Source organism: Ranitomeya variabilis, chromosome 2, assembly GCF_051348905.1.
Source record: "Ranitomeya variabilis isolate aRanVar5 chromosome 2, aRanVar5.hap1, whole genome shotgun sequence".
Lineage (NCBI taxonomy): Eukaryota > Metazoa > Chordata > Amphibia > Anura > Dendrobatidae > Ranitomeya > Ranitomeya variabilis.
In genome coordinates this window covers 146,574,651-146,593,893 of record NC_135233.1, presented here as the reverse complement: position 1 = coordinate 146,593,893, position 19,243 = coordinate 146,574,651, and the positions used below count along the sequence as shown (strand labels likewise).

The window sequence follows — 19,243 nt, the reverse complement described above, 5'->3', positions numbered from 1 at the left end:
GTTCTTACCCATGATTCCCCAAGAGAGACACCACGAGGACAGCCCCAATGAGTGTTTCGCATTGGCTTCTTCAGGGGGCCCCCTGAATTATCTTGGGGAATCATAGTTAAGAGCAATTCATGACTTATGGATATATGTAGTATAAGGTGCGCTTTATAGAATCTGAGTATTCCATAGAACATGGCCATATTGGCTCTGCACTATTGCACTTATTATACAGATACAGATTGAGAGACCCACGCTTTTTCTATCCATCCCTCTCTATATGATCACCTTGTCTTGATACATTTTTTTTAAATCTAATTGTCTATGTGCCTTTATATTTAATAAAGTTAATACATGTTTGCACAAAAATATTTGGACTTTTACTCCATGTCCTTTTGGATTTAAAATTATTAGAGGAGTGTCCATGTAGGAATTTCCCAGGTAATAAGAATAGAGGCAGAGGACCTTGCTGTTATGTCATTATGTATTCTGTTTTGATTTTTCTGTTTCCCACACTCTACAAAATATCAAAAATGAACATTTTATTTATCATAAATAATAAAATTTGTCCAATTACTTTTGAGCTCCTGTAATGAGGAGGCTTTATAGAAAAATGGTTGAAGTTCCTAAATGTATCACAGGATAATTGTCTTAAACCCCCATTAATTAAACCTGAAAGTTCACACTTCAAGTGCATCTCAGTTTTTCATTTTAAATCCAAAATAGTGGCATGCAGAGCCCAAATCAAAGATCTGATCACTGTCCATCTTGTAGGTGTCTGCACAGTTGATAACACAATCCAGATATCAGGCCTTGGCACTCCACTCACTGTCTACATCAAAGGTGGGGAACCTCAACTTAGCCTTGGCACAATGGAGGTTTACAGGTAAAATGTCAGATAGGGCTTAGCGCACAGTAGAAGCAGACCTATGGTCTGATCAGTGAACAGAGCCGCATGAATTGGGTGTCCCTGAAGTAAGAGGAGACTGAGGCAACAGATAGTGAGAGCCATAGTGTTATGACCTGGTGTTTAAGAGGCCACACTGATATGACCTGGTGGCTAAAACGCAACATGGGACGAGCTCTGAGAAGGTGGTATCTCTACTGACCACAGTCCCTAATCCTAACAACAACACTAGTAATAGCCGTGGGATGTTCCTGACTCTCCCTAGACACCTCTTCACAGCCTAAGAACTAACTACCCCTAAAGAAGGAAATAGAAAGCTATCTTGCCTCAGAGAAAACCCCAAAAGGAAAGACAGCCCCCCACGAATATTGACTGTGAGTGAAGAGGAAAATGACGTACACAGAAATGAAATCAGATTTCAGCAAAGGAGGCCAATACCTAGCCACCAAATCTCTGGTACCGAAAATCCCAGGGTGACCAGCCAACACCGAACAATGAACCTCAGAAATTACCCTGCTAGTCCATCTATCAGGAACAAACAGTTTCCCCACAGGACAGCGATCAGGTTTATCAGCCTGAAACTCCTGAAGTACCCGGCGCAAATCAGGGGAGATGGCAGAAAGAATCACCCCCTCCTTGAGGATCCCAGCCGGCTCAAGAACTCCCGGAGAATCAGGCAAAAAACTCCTAGAAAGGGCATCAGCCTTCACATTCTTAGATCCCGGAATATACGAGACCACAAAATCAAAACGTGAGAAAAACAGAGACCACCGAGCTTGTCTAGGATTCAACCGCTTAGCAGACTCGAGGTAAGTCAGATTCTTATGACCAGTCAAGACCACCACGCGATGCTTGGCTCCCTCAAGCCAATGTCGCCACTCCTCAAATGCCCACTTCATAGCCAACAACTCCCGATTGCCGACATCATAATTACTCTCAGCAGGCGAAAACTTTCTGGAGAAGAAAGCACATGGTTTCATCAAAGAGCCATCAGAATTTCTCTGAGACAAAACGGCCCCTGCCCCAGTCTCAGAAGCATCAACCTCAACCTGAAAATGGAGAGAAACATCTGGCTAACGCAACACAGGGGCAGAAGTAAAACGACGTTTAAGCTCCTGAAAGGCCTCAACAGCCGCAGAGGACCAATTCATCACATCAACACCCTTCCTCGTCAAATCGGTCAGAGGCTTCACCACACTAGAAAAATTAGCAATAAAGCGGCGATAAAAATTGGCAAAGCCCAAAAATTTCTGAAGGCTCTTTACAGATGTAGGTTGAGTCCAATCATGAATGGCCTGGACTTTAACAGGGTCCATTTCAATAGCCGAGGGAGAAAAAATGAAACCCAAAAAAGAAACCTTCTGAACTCCAAAGAGGCACTTAGACCCCTTCACAAACAACGCATTAGCACGAAGGACCTGAAATACCATCCTAACCTGCTTCACATGAGACTCCCAATCATCGGAGAAAACCAAAATATCATCCAAATACACAATCATGAATTTATCCAGATAATTCCGTAAGATATCATGCATAAAGGACTGAAATACCGATGGAGCATTAGAGAGCCCGAATGGCATCACAAGATATTCAAAATGGCCTTCGGGCGTATTAAATGCTGTTTTCCATTCATCACCTTGTTTAATACGCACGAGATTATACGCCCCTCGAAGGTCGATTTTAGTAAACCAACTGGCACCCTTAATCCGAGCAAACAAATCAGAAAGTAAAGGTAAAGGGTACTGGAATTTGATAGTGATCTTATTCAGAAGGCGATAATCTATACAGGGTCTCAAGGAGCCATCCTTCTTGCCAACAAAAAAGAATCCCGCTCCCAACGGTGACGAAGATGGGCGAATATGCCCCTTCTCCAAGGACTCCTTTACATAACTCCGCATAGCGGCATGCTCTGGCACAGACAGATTGAAAAGTCGGCCCTTAGGGAACTTACAACCAGGAATCAAATTAATGGCACAATCGCAGTCCCTATGAGGAGGCAGGGAACTGGACTTGGGCTCATAAAATATATCCTGGAAATCCGACAAAAACTCAGGAACTTCAGAAGAAGGGGACGAGGAAATGGACATCAAAGGAATATCACTATGTATCCCCTGACAACCCCAACCAGTTACAGACATAGATCTCCAATCCAGCACTGGATTATGTACCTGTAACCATGGAAAACCCAGCACAACAACATCATGCAAATTATGCAACACCAAAAAGCGAATATTTTCCTGATGTGCTGGAGCCATGTACATGGTTAACTGTGTCCAGTACTGAGGTTTATTCTTGGCCAATGGCGTAGCATCAATCCCCCTTAAGGGAATAGGACTCTGCAAAGGCTCCAAGGAAAAACCACAGCGCTTGGCAAATTCTAAGTCCATTAAGTTCAGGGCAGCGCCAGAATCCACAAATGCCATAACAGAAAAGGACGACAATGAGCAAATCAGGGTAACAGACAAGAGAAATTTAGGCTGTACAGTACTAATGGTAACAGACCTAGGGACCCTCTTAGTACGCTTAGGGCAATCAGAAATAGCATGAGCAGAATCACCACAGTAAAAACACAGGCCATTCTGACGTCTGAATTTCTGCCTTTCTGCTCCAGTCAAAATCCTATCACATTGCATAGGCTCAGGACTCTGCTCAGAGGACACTGCCATATGGTGCACCACCTTGCGCTCGCGCAAGCGCCGATCAATCTGAATGGCCAAAGACATTGACTCATTCAGACCAGCAGGTGTAGGAAACCCCACCCAATGTAAGTCCGCAAGGACAGGGTCCTCTCCCCTCTGTACCAGTGTGTCACTGTAAACCTGTTTACTGTAAATGATATCTATAACTCTGTGTGTAACCCCTTTCTCATGTACAGCACCATGGAATTAATGGTGCTATATAAATAAATAATAATAATAATAATCTTTAAGGGCTTCAGAAAGACCCTTTCTGAAAATCGCTGCCAGGGCATACTCATTCCATTTTGTGAGCACAGACCACTTTCTAAATTTCTGGCAGTATAGTTCTGCTGCTTCCTGACCTTTACACAGAGCCAGCAAAGTTTTCTCTGCCTGATCCACAGAATTAGGCTCGTCATACAGCAATCCGAGTGCTTGAAAAAATGCGTCAATACTAAGCAATGCAGGATTTCCTGGCTCAAGGGAGAATGCCCAGTCCTGCGGGTCGCCACGCATCAAAGAAATAACAATCTTCACCTGCTGAATGGGGTCACCAGAGGAACGGGGTCTCAGAGCAAAAAACAATCTGCAATTATTTTTAAAGTTCAAAAATTTAGATCTATCCCCAGAAAACAAATCAGGAATAGGAATTCTAGGCTCTAATACCGGAGTTTGGACAACATAATCTTGGATACTCTGTACCCTTGCAGCGAGTTGATCCACGCGCAAGGACAGACCCTGAACCTCCATATCAGCACCAAAATCCTGAACCACCCAGATATTAAGGGAAAAAAAAAGACAAAACAAGCTGCAAAGGAAAAAAAAATGGCTCAGAACTTTCTTTTCCCTCTTTTGAGATGCATTTAACACATTGTGGGCCAGCTGTACTGTTATGACCTGGTGGTTAAGAGGCCACACTGATATGACCTGGTGGCTAAAACGCAACATGGGACAAGCTCTGAGAAGGTGGTATCTGTACTGACCGCAGTCCCTAATCCTTACAACAACACTAGTAATAGCCGTGGGATGTTCCTGACTCTCCCTAGACACCTCTTCACAGCCTAAGAACTAACTACCCCTAAAGAAGGAAATAGAAAGCTATCTTACCTCAGAGAAAACCCCAAAAGGAAAGACAGCCCCCCACGAATATTGACTGTGAGTGAAGAGGAAAATGACGTACACAGAAATGAAATCAGATTTCAGCAAAGGAGGCCAATACTAAACTTGATAGACAGAGAGAAAAGGATACTGTGCGGTCAGTATTAAAAACTACAAAATCCACGCAGAGTTTACAAAAATGAACTCCACACCGAAACACGGTGTGGAGGGGCAAATCTGCTTTCCCAGAGCTTCCAGCTAGCCTGAATATGACATAGTGACAAGCTGGACAAAAAGAGACATATTTGCAGAGCAATAGAGTCCAAGCAAATGGACAAACAAGAACTAGCAAAAACTTATCTTTTGCTGACAAGGACAGGCCATATGAGAAATCCAAGGAGAGAACCAAATCCAACCAAGAACATTGACAGCTGGCATGAACTAAAGCCCAGAGCAGGTTTAAATAACAAACCCAAGCAAGGCGATTAGTGAAGGCAGCTGCCACAGCTACCTAAAGGAGCAGCAGTTCCACTCGAAACCACCAGAGGGAGCCCAAGGGCAGAACTCACAAAAATACCATTAGCAACCACAGGAGGGAGCTCCAGAACGGAATTCACAACACCATAGTAGAGACCAAGGCAAAATTATAATGGCGTGAGTGATTTACTGGGAACGGGATCCAGGGCAGGAGGCCTAGCGGGATGTTCCAAGGTGTCGACAAAGAAACTAAGTAAAGGCCATAGTGGCGCAAGTAGTCCCCCTAAAGAGAAAAAGGTGCAGAACCGCGGGTTGAAGTACAGGACTCTCACTGACTGGACTGTAGTGCTGTTATTGGGACATGGGAAGCTCCCAAAGCACTGTGCTTGGTGGTGAAGGCAGAATTGAGCAAGTTTAGGAAAGATTTGACGCGTTTTTATGCAGATTTTGTGCGTTTTTGTTGCGGATTTTATGCGTTTTTTTACCACTGCGGATTTCTAAAATGGAATGGTTCAGAAACGCTGCAGATCTGCACAAAAGTAGTGACATGCTCCTTCTTTTGATCCGCAGTGTTTTTCATGCGGAATTTTCCACCCCATTAGCACAGCATTTTTTTTTTCAATTGATTTACATTGTACTGTAAATCACTTTGCGGATCTGCAGCGTTTCTGCGCAGAAAACACCGCTGCGGATCCTCACTAAATCCGCATTGTGTGCACACAGCCATACTGTAGCTCACAATAAAGGCTACGGTCACACCATCAGTATCTGTAAGTCAAAAACGGGAGGGAAAAATGAGAGGAAAAGTATAATTGAAACACGTCACCACTTCTGCATTTATGACCCACTCCTGGTTTTGGCTTACAAATACTGATGTGAAATACTGACCAAATACTGCTAGTGTGACGGCAGTCTAAATACAGACCTCAGATTGCACATTAAAAAATAAATAAATAAAGACCCAAGAATAAAGTGATATGCAAAAGCAGCACCAAGGCAGAATCCCTGTAGCAGTTTTTTTGTTTGTTTTTTGACAAAAGGCATAGACGGTGCGATTCATACCCCTGGAGCAGAAAGGGTCTGGCGTATAGCGGCTGTGCGATTGCATTTTTTTCTTTTTACCGTGGACCAAGAATAAAGTCTTGCCTCAGATTAAACTCCAGGATACAGTAGCCCTGTACGTGGCCTAAGAACGTATTTTAATGTGTGGCGTAGTTTTCATGCAGGCAAATCCACTTTAAACTTTGTAGGTATGAGGCCACGTGTACATGTTATTGTCAAGTATTCGGTGAGTTTTTTACCTCAGTGTTTGTAAGCCAAAACCAGACATGTTTTTGACATGTTTCTACTTTATCTCTGATTGTTCTGCTGCTGGTTTTGGCTTGCACATACTGAGGTAAAAGACTCAAATACTTGACGTGTGCATGTGGCCCAATATCCCAATTTTAACCCCTTTCTGACCTCGGACGGGATAGTACGTCCGAGGTCAGAACCCCCGCTTTGATGCGGGCTCCGGCGGTGAGTCCACATCAAAGCCGGGACATGTCAGCTGTTTTGAACAGCTGACATGTGCCTGCAATAGCGACGGGTGAAATCCCGATTCACCCACCGCTATTAACTAGTTAAATGCACTTGTCAAATGCTGACAGCGGCATTTAACTGGCGCTTCCGGACGGAAATGAGTGCATCGCTGACCCCCGTCACATGATCGGGGGTCAGCGATGCTTCTGCATAGTAACCATAGAGGTATTTGAGACCTCTATGGTTACTGATCCCGGCCTGCTGTGAGCGCCACCCTGTGGTTGGCGCTCATAGCACACCTGCATTTCTGCTGTATAGCAGCGATCTGATGATCGCTGCTATGTAGTAGAGCCGATCACGTTGTGCGAGCTTCTAGCCTCCTATGGAGGCTATTGAAGCATTGCAAAAGTAAAAAAAAAAAGTTAAAATAAAAAGAGAAAAAAAATAAAAAAAAATTATATAAAAAAGTTTAAATCACCCCCTTTCGCCCCATTCAAAATAAATCAATTTAAAAAAATAAATAAATCAAACCTACACATATTTGGTATCGCCGTGTTCAGAATTGCCCGATCAATAAAAAAAAAGCATTAACCGGATCGCTAAACAGCGTAGCGAGAAAAAAAAAATTGAAACGGCAGAATTACATTTTTTTGGTCGCCGTGACATTGAATTAAAATGCAATAACGGGCGATCAAAAGAACGCATCTGCACTGAAATGGTATCATTAAAAACGCCAGCTCAGCACGCAAAAAATAAGCCCTCAACTGACCCCAGATCATGAAAAATGGAGACGCTATGGGTATCGGAAAATGGTGCAATTTTTTTTTTTTTTGCAAAGTTTGTAATTTTTTTTCACCACTTATATAAAAAAATAATCTAGTCATGTTAGGATGTCTATGAACTCGTAATGACCTGGAGAATCATAATGGCAGGTCAGTTTTAGCATTTAGTGAACCTAGCAAAAAAGCAAGTGTTGGATTGCACTTTTTTTGCAATTTCACCGCACTTGGAATTTTTTTCCCGTTTTCTAGTGCACGACATGCTAAAACCAATGATGTCGTTCAAAAGTACAACTTGTTTCTCAAAAAATAAGCCCTCACATGGCTATATTGACGGAAAAATAAAAAAAGTTATGGCTCTGGGAAGGAAGGGAGCAAAAAACGAACACAGAAAATCCCAAGGTCATGAAGGGGTTAAAGCACATTTGATGTAGATTTTACCCCTTGCATTGCGGTCACAGTGCAGTCGCATTGCTTCTGGTTAGATTGCAGCACATCAGATACAACATAAGGCAGTAAAGAGTGCTATATGCATGGAGCCTTAGGCTCCTTTCACACTAGCGCCGTGCACTGCACGTCGCTATGCGTCGTTTTGTAGAAAAAACGCATCCTGCAAAAATGCTTGCAAGATGCGTTTTTTCTCCATTGACTTGCACATTGCCACACGTCTCAACCGCCTCCCCGCACCTCACAATGGGGCAGCGGATGCGTTGAAAAACAGCATCCGCTGCCCCTGTTGTGCGGCGCATTCACTGCTAGCGTCGGTACGTCGCAACGACGCAAGTCGTCGTGCGTCGTACGACGCTAGTTTGAAAGTAGCCTTAAAGGGCTCATAGATTATTTCAGAGTTCATGCATCTAGATTTTGTGCGTAGAACTCCTAAAAGCTTTTCTGTAAGTGGAATATAGTAATCCGGGCAGCCTCTTTCCCCACTCACCACATTTGGGATATGTCATGATCAATACATCATCTTCCCTGGCCTCCAAAGTCTCCATAGCCTGGAAAGTGGCCTCACTGCATAGTAGGCTGGGGTATAAAATCCCCTTGTAGGAAACTTGCAGTTCTTCAGGAGTCTTGGTCTTGGCCTCCTCAACTATCCTTTTCATTTCTGCTAGGAATTTCTCCCTCGCTGATTTGCTGTCCTCCGTGGATTCCGACATCTTTCTGCCTTGTATAAAGGAATGGAAAGTAGCAGCTTTCTCAGACACTTCTTTTTTTATGTGAGGGACTAGCAGGGGAGTTTTCAAACTTACACACACCCACTGAGCTGAGTACATAATAGTAGCTGGACAGTGCACTCTGCTGCCAACACATAGAAGGCTCCAGCCTGAGGATTTCACTTGTTTTACAAGTGTCAAATAAATATCAATACAATTTAAAGGGGTTGTTGGGGCTTGGGACAAAGGTCTGCAGTCACTCTATGTAACTACAGAATCGTGACAGAGTGCTGTGACCACATGTATGCAATTGGAATATTTGCAGTCATGGGCCAATTAGGTTATCTTCCATTTCTCTGAGCAGAAGTGAAGTGAGAGAAGCTAATTGAGTCTATTCAAAACATGATGGCAAGTATACAGATCCCATATATGTGGTCACATGAGCACCCACTCGTGTCGGGAATACTGGGTTTGAAAGCTCTCTGCAACCATATCGAGCGACCGCAGAATATTGTCGCAGTCATGGACTAACCTTTTAATAACGTAGACGGAAAACAAAGAATAGAGAGCTATAGCTATTTTCCCACATTGAGCTGTTGGTGCATTTTTGATGTTGCAGAATTTTGGCTCCATTTCTGCACCTATTATTTAAATTAGGCTACTTACGTTTTACATTGCACTTATGTGTGCGTTTTTTTAACACTCATTTTTATTGCGTTTTTTCATCTCTGGTGTGTCATGCTTTAAATAAAGCTGCTGTTTCTGATACTTCCGTTTTTTTTTAATTGACATTCTCAGGTGTAATTCTAAGGTTTGGATTAGATGCATTTTAATGTGTTTTTCTGCTGCAGAAATACACTAAAATGCATTTTTTGCCTGCGGAATTTCCTTATCTAATGCAAGTTTGTGGGGAAACTGCATAGAAAACTCAGTGTACCCGCAAGAAAAATTGGCATGTCACGGATTGGAAAAATGCACATAGATCAGTTTACGTAGCGCTAAAAAGAAGCACAGTGGGCAGGAGATTTCTATAAATCCCATCTAGTTTGCTAAAACTGTAAGATACTGCGTTTTTGATGCAGCAAAAACACACAGCGTCAAAAATGCATAAAAAGCTCATCATGGGAACATAGCCTACGGTCTTGCTCTGATAGTAACCAACAGACCATTTAATAATGCAATGCATTAAGAGACAGTTCACGTTTTTTAACCCCTTTTCCACTTTGAGGTGGGCTCCGGTGGTAAACTTTGACAGCGGCATTTAACAAGCGCTGCCAGCCACGCAAAGTACTCGCACCGCTGATCCCATCACGTGATCGGGGGTCATCGGTGCATTGCCATCACAACCAGAGGTCTCCTTGAGACCTCTATGGTTGTTGATGGCAGATTGCTATGGTCGGCGCTCATAGCAAGCCTGCAATTCTGCTTCATAGAGGTGATCTGTGCATCACCTCTATGTAGCAGAGGCAATCGAGTAGTGGATGCTTCTAGCCTATCATGGAGGGTATTGAAGCATGCCAAAAAAAAAAAAAATGTGTTTAAAAATATAAAAAAAAATCTAAATGTTCAAATCACCCCCCTTTCCCCCCAATCAAAATAAAACAATAAAAAAAAATCAAGCCTACACATATTTGGTATCACCGAGTTCAGAATTTCCTGATCTATCAATAAAAAAAGGATTAACCTGATCGCTATACGGCGTAGTGAGAAAAAAAATCAAAACACCACAATTATGTTTTTTTTTGTTGTAGCGACATTGCATTAAAATGCATTAACGGGCGATCAAAAGAACGTATCTGCACCAAAATGGTATAATTAATGGTATAAAACTGCAAGCTTGGCATGCAAAAAATAAGCCCTCACCTGACCCCAGATCACGAAAAATGGAGGCGGTACCGTTATCGGAAAATAGCGCAAATTATTATTTATTTTTTTTAACCAAACTTTGGAATTTATCTTTACCACTTAGATAAAAGAGAACCTAGACATGTTTGGTGTCTATGAACTTGTAATAACCTGGAGAATCATAAAGGCAAGTTAGTTTTAGCATTTGGTGAACCTAGCAAAAAATCCAAACAAAAACCAGTGTGGGATTGCACTTTTTTTGCAATTTCATCGCACTTGAAATTTTTTTCCCATTTTCTGTTACACGACATGGTAAAACCAATGGTATTGTTCAAAAGTACAACTCGTCCCGCAAAAAATAAGCCCCCACATGGCCATATTGAAGGAAAAATACTAAACTTATGGCTCTGGAAAGAAGGGGAGCAAAAAACGAAAACGAAAAAAGCTCCGGGGTGAAGGGGTTAACCCCTTAATGACCTCGAATACACTAACACGGCGGCCACCAAGGAGTATTACTCTCTCATCGATATTTTAAAACAGTGATCTGGAATGAGATAATAGCACCCACCAGAGTCTGAAAAACTCTGGGGTTTCTGGAGGTAGCTGAGACCCTGGAGAGCACGATCAGGGATGTATTTTCCGGTCCACAATTACTTGATCACTATTATAGCGGCGATCACATAAAAAAAGTTTACCCGCTATTAAAGTTATTTCTCTCTATTCTGACATGATATACATGTCATAGGAGAGGGAATTTATGCCCCCAACCTCCCTACCTCCGGTGCTTTCACTGTCAGCCCTCTGTCTCCTCGTCAGGAAAAAAAAAACATTGAGATCTGCCGGCCAGCACCCAGCAACAGCGAGTTTTTTTTTCCAGTGATTAAAAGCCAATAATTAGTATGTCATGCCTTCCTGTGTCATCTCCTTAGTCAGATTACTTTTTTATTTTAGAATTTTTATTTCTTCCATTCTTTGTCTTTAGAGTTGGGCTTAAAGTTAGGGTTGGACTTATAGGGTTAGGTTTGGGCTCAAGGTTAGTGTTCAGCTTATAGGGTTAGGGTTGAGTTATAGGGTTAGATTTGGGCTTAGGCCTGGACTTATTGCTAGGGTTGGGGTTAGGCTTAGGGTTGCGGATGGGCTTAGTGTTGGTGTTAAGGTCGGGTTTGGGTTTAGGGCTTTCTCCAAAGTTCAAAAAAAAAATGACAATATGACAACTAGTGCTGAGCACAAGTGCTGGCTACTCGTTTGCATCCGGGTGATCGGGAATGCACCGAGTATCATGGGTGCTCAACTGACATGCACGAGTCTCCAAAGCATATGTTTTGCAGCTGTTGAACAGCAAAAAAATGTGAGGATTACTTGCCATACACGGGCAATCCCAGCATGTTTTTTGGGTGTCTAACAGCAATGGGTGGGGGCTCGAGTATGCTATTCGAGCACCCACGAAACTTGGTGCATACCCAAGCACCAGATGAAGCCTTGAGTAGTGAACAGTTCCTCTCAACACTAAAAACAACACATTCAGTATGATGACCTAATGTTATCAATTTATGTATAGTACTTTTAGGATTAAAATCCTCGCTATACCCCTGGATAAAATCCTTTCCAAAGTGGGGTCAGTTATTTCTTTTGTTTGGGTGCTCTAGGGGCCCTGAAAATGTGACATTTAGCCCGCAATCTAGTTCAGCCCATTTGTGTTCCAAAATTCAAATATTGCTCCTTCCACTCTGAGCCCTGCTGCTTGTCCAAACGGAATTTTTTTTTACTACATATGAGGTATCATAAAGTGGGTAAAAAATTGTGTGTGGGGGGGACTTTTTAGTGCTTGTTAACTCTTGCAAAAGTCTTGTGGAAGAAATAAACTTTTTCTATATGACGACCTAATGTTATCAATTTCTGTGTCATACCTTCTCTACTCCCCTCTTATCTCCTCTTCCCACAATCGTATACAAGATTTCTCTCGCGTATCACCCCTACTCTGGAACCTTCTACCACAACACATCAGACTCTCACCTACCATCGAAACCTTCAAAAAGAGCCTGAAGACCCACCTCTTCCGACAAACCTACAACCTGCAGTAACCACCGATCAACCAAACTGCTGCATCACCAGCTCTATCCTCACCTACTGTATTCTCACCCATCCCTTGTAGATTGTGAGCCCTCGCGGGCAGGGTCCTCTCTCCTCCTGTACCAGTTATGACTTGTATTGTTTAAGATTATTGTACTTGTTTTTATTATGTATACCCCTCCTCACTTGTAAAGCGCCATGGAATAAATGGCGCTATAACAATAAATAATAATAATAATAATACCTGTGGGTTCAAAATGCTCACTATTCCCCTGGATAAAATCCGTGAGGAGTGTAGTTTCCAAAATGAGTCAGTTGTGGGGGTTTCTCCTGTTTAATTACCGTAGGGGCCCTACAAATGCGACATGGTGCCTGCAATCTCTTTCAGCCAAATTTGTGTTCCAACATTCAAATATTGCTTATTCCTCTCCGAGCCATTCCGTTTTTCGAAACAGATCTTTTTGACTATGTGTGGAGTATCGCCACACTCATATGAAAGTGGAAACAGACTTTGGGGTCCATTTTTGGTGTTGCCTCTTGCAAAAATGAGAAATTTGGAACTATCTCAAGATTTTGGAGGTAAACTTATTTTTTTTTCATTCCACTTTGCATTATTTCTTCTGTAGCAACTGAAAGGTTAAAAATTTTCCTAACAGCAGTTTTAAAGTATTTAAGAGGTGCAGTTTTTAAAAGGGTATCACATTTGGGAAGTTTCCAATATAAAAGCCCATCAAAGTCTATTGAAATCTGAATAGGTCCCAAAAGAAACAGGCTTTGTAAATTTGTTGAAGAAATGAGAAATTGCTACTAAACTTTTAACCCCCCTAACATCCTAACAAAAGAAAATGAAGTTTGAAAAATGATGCAGCTGTAAAGTAGACATATAGGATGTTTTTAATTAATTATTTTGTACAGCATGACAAACTAGTTTAAGGATATAAAAATTGAAAGTTTGAAAAATGCAACATTTTCTAAATTTTCACCAAATTTCTGATATTTTCACAAACAAACGCAAATCATATTGAATAAATCACTATCATGAAGTACAACATGTCTCGAAAAAACATTCTCAGAATCAGTGGGATCCGTTGAACTGCTGCAGATTTAAAACCAAATAAAGTGATACTGTTCAGATACTGCTCAGATTTCAAAAATTTGGCCTGGTCATTAAGGTAAAAATTGGCTCGGTCACTAAAGGGTTAAACAACATAATCAAATCTCAAATTACATTTTAACCCATGGTGAGAGAAAGTACCATGGTTTAAAATGTCTGTTATGCTGTAAGAATCAGGCTGCACTCAGATGTCATCCGAGTGCAGTCCTATTGTGAGTGTGACGATTCAAAGAGGGAAAACGGAAAGTGGACCCTCTAGACCGCGACGACGAACTCCTCACGGACGAGCTGACCAGATAGACCGCCCCTCATACAGGGAGAGTTAGGGGCAGGCCCGTGAGGGACTATCGCCACGGAAGCTGGAGGACCAGGACGGGAGAAGACCAAGAAGAGGTGGAGATCAGGGCCGGCGTTAGGGCCAGGCAGACTAGGCAGCTGCCTGGGGCCCCCACTCCCTTGGGGGCCCCCAGCATCTACAGCAGAAGCTTCACTGATAATAGCATTATCAGTGAAGCTTCCGAGTAGAGACTGGTTAAGGACCTGTAGTGACATCACGATCAGGTGACCTGCCATGTGACCGTGATGTCACCACAGGCCATGTACTCTGGGAATGTTTGTAGCAGTAAAATAGGAGCCTGCAGTGAAGCACAGGAGCAGCGGCCAGTGAACCTCCCCCATCAGCGTGATAGAAGTGCTCATTGGCCAGCGCCCTGTCCTGCTGCACGGAGCCTCTGAGGGGAAGGGAGAGAGACCCAGCACCAGTAACAACCTGAGCCGGCAGATAAGTAAAGAGCACCGTCCCACTGTGTGTGCTGCTCCTGGTGATGATGGCTCCTGTCCTGCTGTCAGCAACTCCTGCTCTTGTCGGCAGCCCCAGCAGAGGAGAGGGCAGAAAGGTGTCTGCTGGGAGCAGGAGGAGCTGCATCTGATAGTGTGCATCATCTCATTCCCTCCAGCATAAAGGTGTGTGTGTGTGTGTGGTGTGTATAGCGTGTGTCATGTGTGTGCTTATGTGAATCACATGTATCAAATGAGCATTTGTTGTGCTGCATGTGTGTGCCGTGTATGTGTGTGTGTATAAGTGTGTCTTTGCTTGCCGTGTGTGTGTGTGTGTGTGTGTGTGTGTGTGTGTGTATATGTGTGTGTGTGTATATGTGTGTGTATGTATGTGTATATGTGTGTGTATGTATGTGTGTATAAATGCGTGCCATGTATGTGTTGTATAAATGCGTGCCATGTATATATGTGTGTATAAGTGCGTGCCATGCGTGTGTTTATGTGTGTGTAATATATATATATATATATATACACACATACACATACACGCTATGTATGTGTGTATGTATAAGAATGCTATGTATGTGTCTGTGTATAAGTGCATGCAGGGGCGTAACTACTGCAGTTGCAGCGGTCGCCATTGCGACCGGGCCCCGCAGGTCAGGGGCCCCGGGTTGGCAGGTCAGTACAGGGTCGGACTGGCCATCGGGCACTTCTGGCAGAAGAGCCGGTGCCAGTAGTGGGCCGCTGCACTGTTCCCCCCCGCCCCCCCCCAGTGCCGCCGCCGCATTTAACTATACCGGCGTCTATGACACCGATATAGATGAATGCAATGATGGAGGAGAGAGCGTCACCTGACGCCCCCTCTCCCATCATTCCCCGCTCTGCCTCTGACAGTACACTGCGGGTGCGCGATGACGTCATATCATCGCGCACCTGCAGTGTCCTGGGCAGACTGCCGCCGCCGGGAGCAGCGCGGGCAAAAGGAAAGGTGAGGAGAGTTTTTTTTTTTTTCTTTTTAACTGGACTGTGGGGCCATTATCGGGGGGGGGGGGGGGGGGAGATGAGATGTGCGGGCTCTGCTGTATATATCCCTGTGCGGGCTCTGCTGTATATATCCCTGTGTGGGCTCTGCTGTATATATCCCTGTGCGGGCTCTGCTGTATATATCCCTGTGCGGGCTCTGCTGTATATACCACTGTGCGGGCTGTGCTGGCACCCAACACCATGTTGCAGTGCAGGAGATTCCTGCGACAGTCCAAGGCGTATCTAGGGGAAGGTGGGGGGGGGGGGCGGGTTGAGGCGGTGGGGGACCCGGGGTGGGGGGGGGGGGCCCATTTGGAAGTTCGCACCGGGGCCCATAACTTTGTAGTTACGCCACTGAGTGCATGCCATATATATGTGTGTGTATATAAGTGTGTGCCATGTACATGTATGAATGTGTGTATAAGTGTGTGTATAAGCATGTGTCATGTGCGTGTGTGTTTAATTGTGTGTGTGTGTGTGTATATATATATATATATATATATATATATATATATATATATATATATATATATGTATATATATATAATTTTTTGCATTATTCTATATAAACATACAGTGATAGTGTGTGTGTGTGTGTTCCATGCACATTTTAAAATAATGGTTGAACAGACTAGAGTGTATGTATGTATGTATGTGTGTATATATATATGTATATATATATATATATATATATATATATATATATATATATATATATATATATATATATATATATATATATATATATATATATATATATATATATATATATATATATATATATATATATATATATATATATACACTCACCGGCCACTTTATTAGGTACACCATGCTAGTAACGGGTTGGACCCCCTTTTGCCTTCAGAACTGCCTCAATTCTTCGTGGCATAGATTCAACAAGGTGCTGGAAGCATTCCTCAGAGATTTTGGTCCATACTGACATGATGGCATCACACAGTTGCCGCAGATTTGTCGGCTGCACATCCCAAAGATGCTCCATACAAGGCAGGATGGATCCATGCTTTCATGTTGTTTACGCCAAATTCTGACCCTACCATCCGAATGTCGCAGCAGAAATCGAGACTCATCAGACCAAGCAACGTTTTTCCAATCTTCTACTGTCCAATTTCGATGAGCTTGTACAAATTGTAGCCTCAGTTTCCTGTTCTTAGCTGAAAGGAGTGGTACCCGGTGTGGTCTTCTGCTGCTGTAGCCCATCTGCCTCAAAGTTCGACGCACTGTGCGTTCAGAGATGCTCTTAGGCCTACCTTGGTTGTAACGGGTGGCGATTTGAGTCACTGTTGCCTTTCTATCAGCTCGAACCAGTCTGCCCATTCTCCTCTGACCTCTGGCATCAACAAGGCATTTCCGCCCACAGAACTGCCGCTCACTGGATTTTTTTTCTTTTTCGGACCATTCTCTGTAAACCCTAGAGATGGTTGTGCGTGAAAATCCCAGTAGATCAGCAGCTTCTGAAATACTCAGACCAGCCCTTCTGGCACCAACAACCATGCCACGTTCAAAGGCACTCAAATCACCTTTCTTCCCCATACTGATGCTCGGTTTGAACTGCAGGAGATTGTCTTGACCATGTCTACATGCCTAAATGCACTGAGTTGCCGCCATGTGATTGGCTGATTAGAAATTAAGTGTTAACAAGAAGTTGGACAGGTGTACCTAATAAAGTGGCCGGTGAGTGTATATACATATATATATACATATACATACACATACACATACACACACACACATACTCGTCTTTGCTACTGTCTGTGGACACCCGTCTGGATCACCCCTTGTGGGGACGTGCCTTTCCAGAGGCACCATCAACAGGAGTTTTTGATATTTCTGTTATAAAAAAAATTGTGATTACAGATATCACTTGAGATTTTCAATTATGTGAAATAAAAAGTTTGACCTGAAACTTGCCATCTTTGTGGGGACCGTTTCTGGTAGGGTCAACCATGTGGGGACATCCATAGACACACACACACAGTGTCATGGTTTTACTACCATCTGGGGACTGTCAGCACTTTGAGGACATCCATAGACACACACACACAGTCATAGTTCTACCACCATCTGGGGACTGTCAGCACTTTGAGGACATCTATAGACACACACACACAGTCATAGTTCTACCACCATCTGGGGACTGTCAGCACTTTGAGGACATCCATAGACACACACACACACAGTCATAGTTCTACCACCATCTGGGGACTATCAGCACTTTGAGGACATCTATAGACACACACACACAGTCATAGTTCTACCACCATCTGGGGACTGTCAGCACTTTGAGGACATCCATAGACACACACACACAGTCATAGTTCTACCACCATCTGGGGACTGTCAGCACTTTGAGGACATCTATAGACACACACACAGTCATAGTTCTACCACCATCTGGGGACTGTCAGCACTTTGAGGACATCCATAGACACACATACACAGTCATAGTTCTACCACCATCTGGGGACTGTCAGCACTTTGAGGACATCCATAGACACACACACACACAGTCATAGTTCTACCACCATCTGGGGACTGTCAGCACTTTGAGGACATCTATAGACACACACACACAGTCATAGTTCTACCACCATCTGGGGACTGTCAGCACTTTGAGGACATCCATAGACACACACACACAGTCATAGTTCTACCACCATCTGGGGACTGTCAGCACTTTGAGGACATCCATAGACACACACACACAGTCATAGTTCTACCACCATCTGGGGACTGTCAGCACTTTGAGGACATCCATAGACACACACAGTGTCATAGTTCTACCACCATCTGGGGACTGTCAGCACTTTGAGGACATCCATAGACACACACACACAGTCAGATACAAATCAGTAGAGTACATGTTCTGTCCTAATTTTACGTATCCATTCAAAGTAATAAGGCAGTGAAGCAATCAGGACAGACCTGAACCATAAATAGACGACTGCATATATATGACCACAAACATAGAGCACCAAAAAACGCAGTCAAAATTGTCTGATTATTGCAAATATAGAAAACACTTTATTGAAATAAAAACACAGGTATACAGCATGGCAGGAAAAACATCCCCTATATCACCCGCACATACATGTCCATTAAGGGACCGGATCAGGGTGCATGATCACTTATAATTCACAAAGATACCCAAAATCCAAGTGGAAAGATGTAATTGTATAGAGACATCTCATTATGGTATCCATAGCAAAATAGTTTGGAGTCAAACAATCAAAGTACATACCACAGTGGTGAATGCACAACAGTCCGGTCCTCCCCGGACTGTTGTGCATTCACCACTGTGGTATGTACTTTGATTGTTTGACTCCAAACTATTTTGCTATGGATACCATAATGAGATGTCTCTATACAATTACATCTTTCCACTTGGATTTTGGGTATCTTTGTGAATTATAAGTGATCATGCACCCTGATCCGGTCCCTTAATGGACATGTATGTGCGGGTGATATAGGGGATGTTTTTCCTGCCATGCTGTATACCTGTGTTTTTATTTCAATAAAGTGTTTTCTATATTTGCAATAATCAGACAATTTTGACTGCGTTTTTTGGTGCTCTATGTTTGTGGACACACACACAGTCATAGTTCTACCGCGGTCTCCGTGCAGAGAGAGGAACAGATCCTGTCCGCAGTACTGATGTTACCGCGGCGGGTGTGCGGAATGGACCGCTAGTACGGAACCCGCAGTACATTGTTTACTGCGGGTTCCGTACGGGCAAACCGCCACACACCCGCCACGTGTGGACGAGCCCTTAGGTCTCTTGAAACTAG

The 19,243-nt window shown here is 43.3% G+C and overlaps 1 protein-coding gene across 1 annotated transcript in view; it reads right to left on the bottom strand.

Annotated features, from left to right (window-relative positions):
- Positions 1-9,003, bottom strand: part of LOC143804703 (sulfotransferase 6B1-like) — a 70,475-nt gene extending 61,472 nt beyond the window's left edge. The window contains exon 1 of the mRNA XM_077283065.1: positions 8,383-9,003. Within this exon, the coding sequence (XP_077139180.1) occupies positions 8,383-8,722 (340 nt within the window). The 5' untranslated portion in view covers positions 8,723-9,003. The remainder of the gene's footprint in view (positions 1-8,382) is intronic.
- Between the last annotated feature and the right edge of the window lie 10,240 nt (positions 9,004-19,243).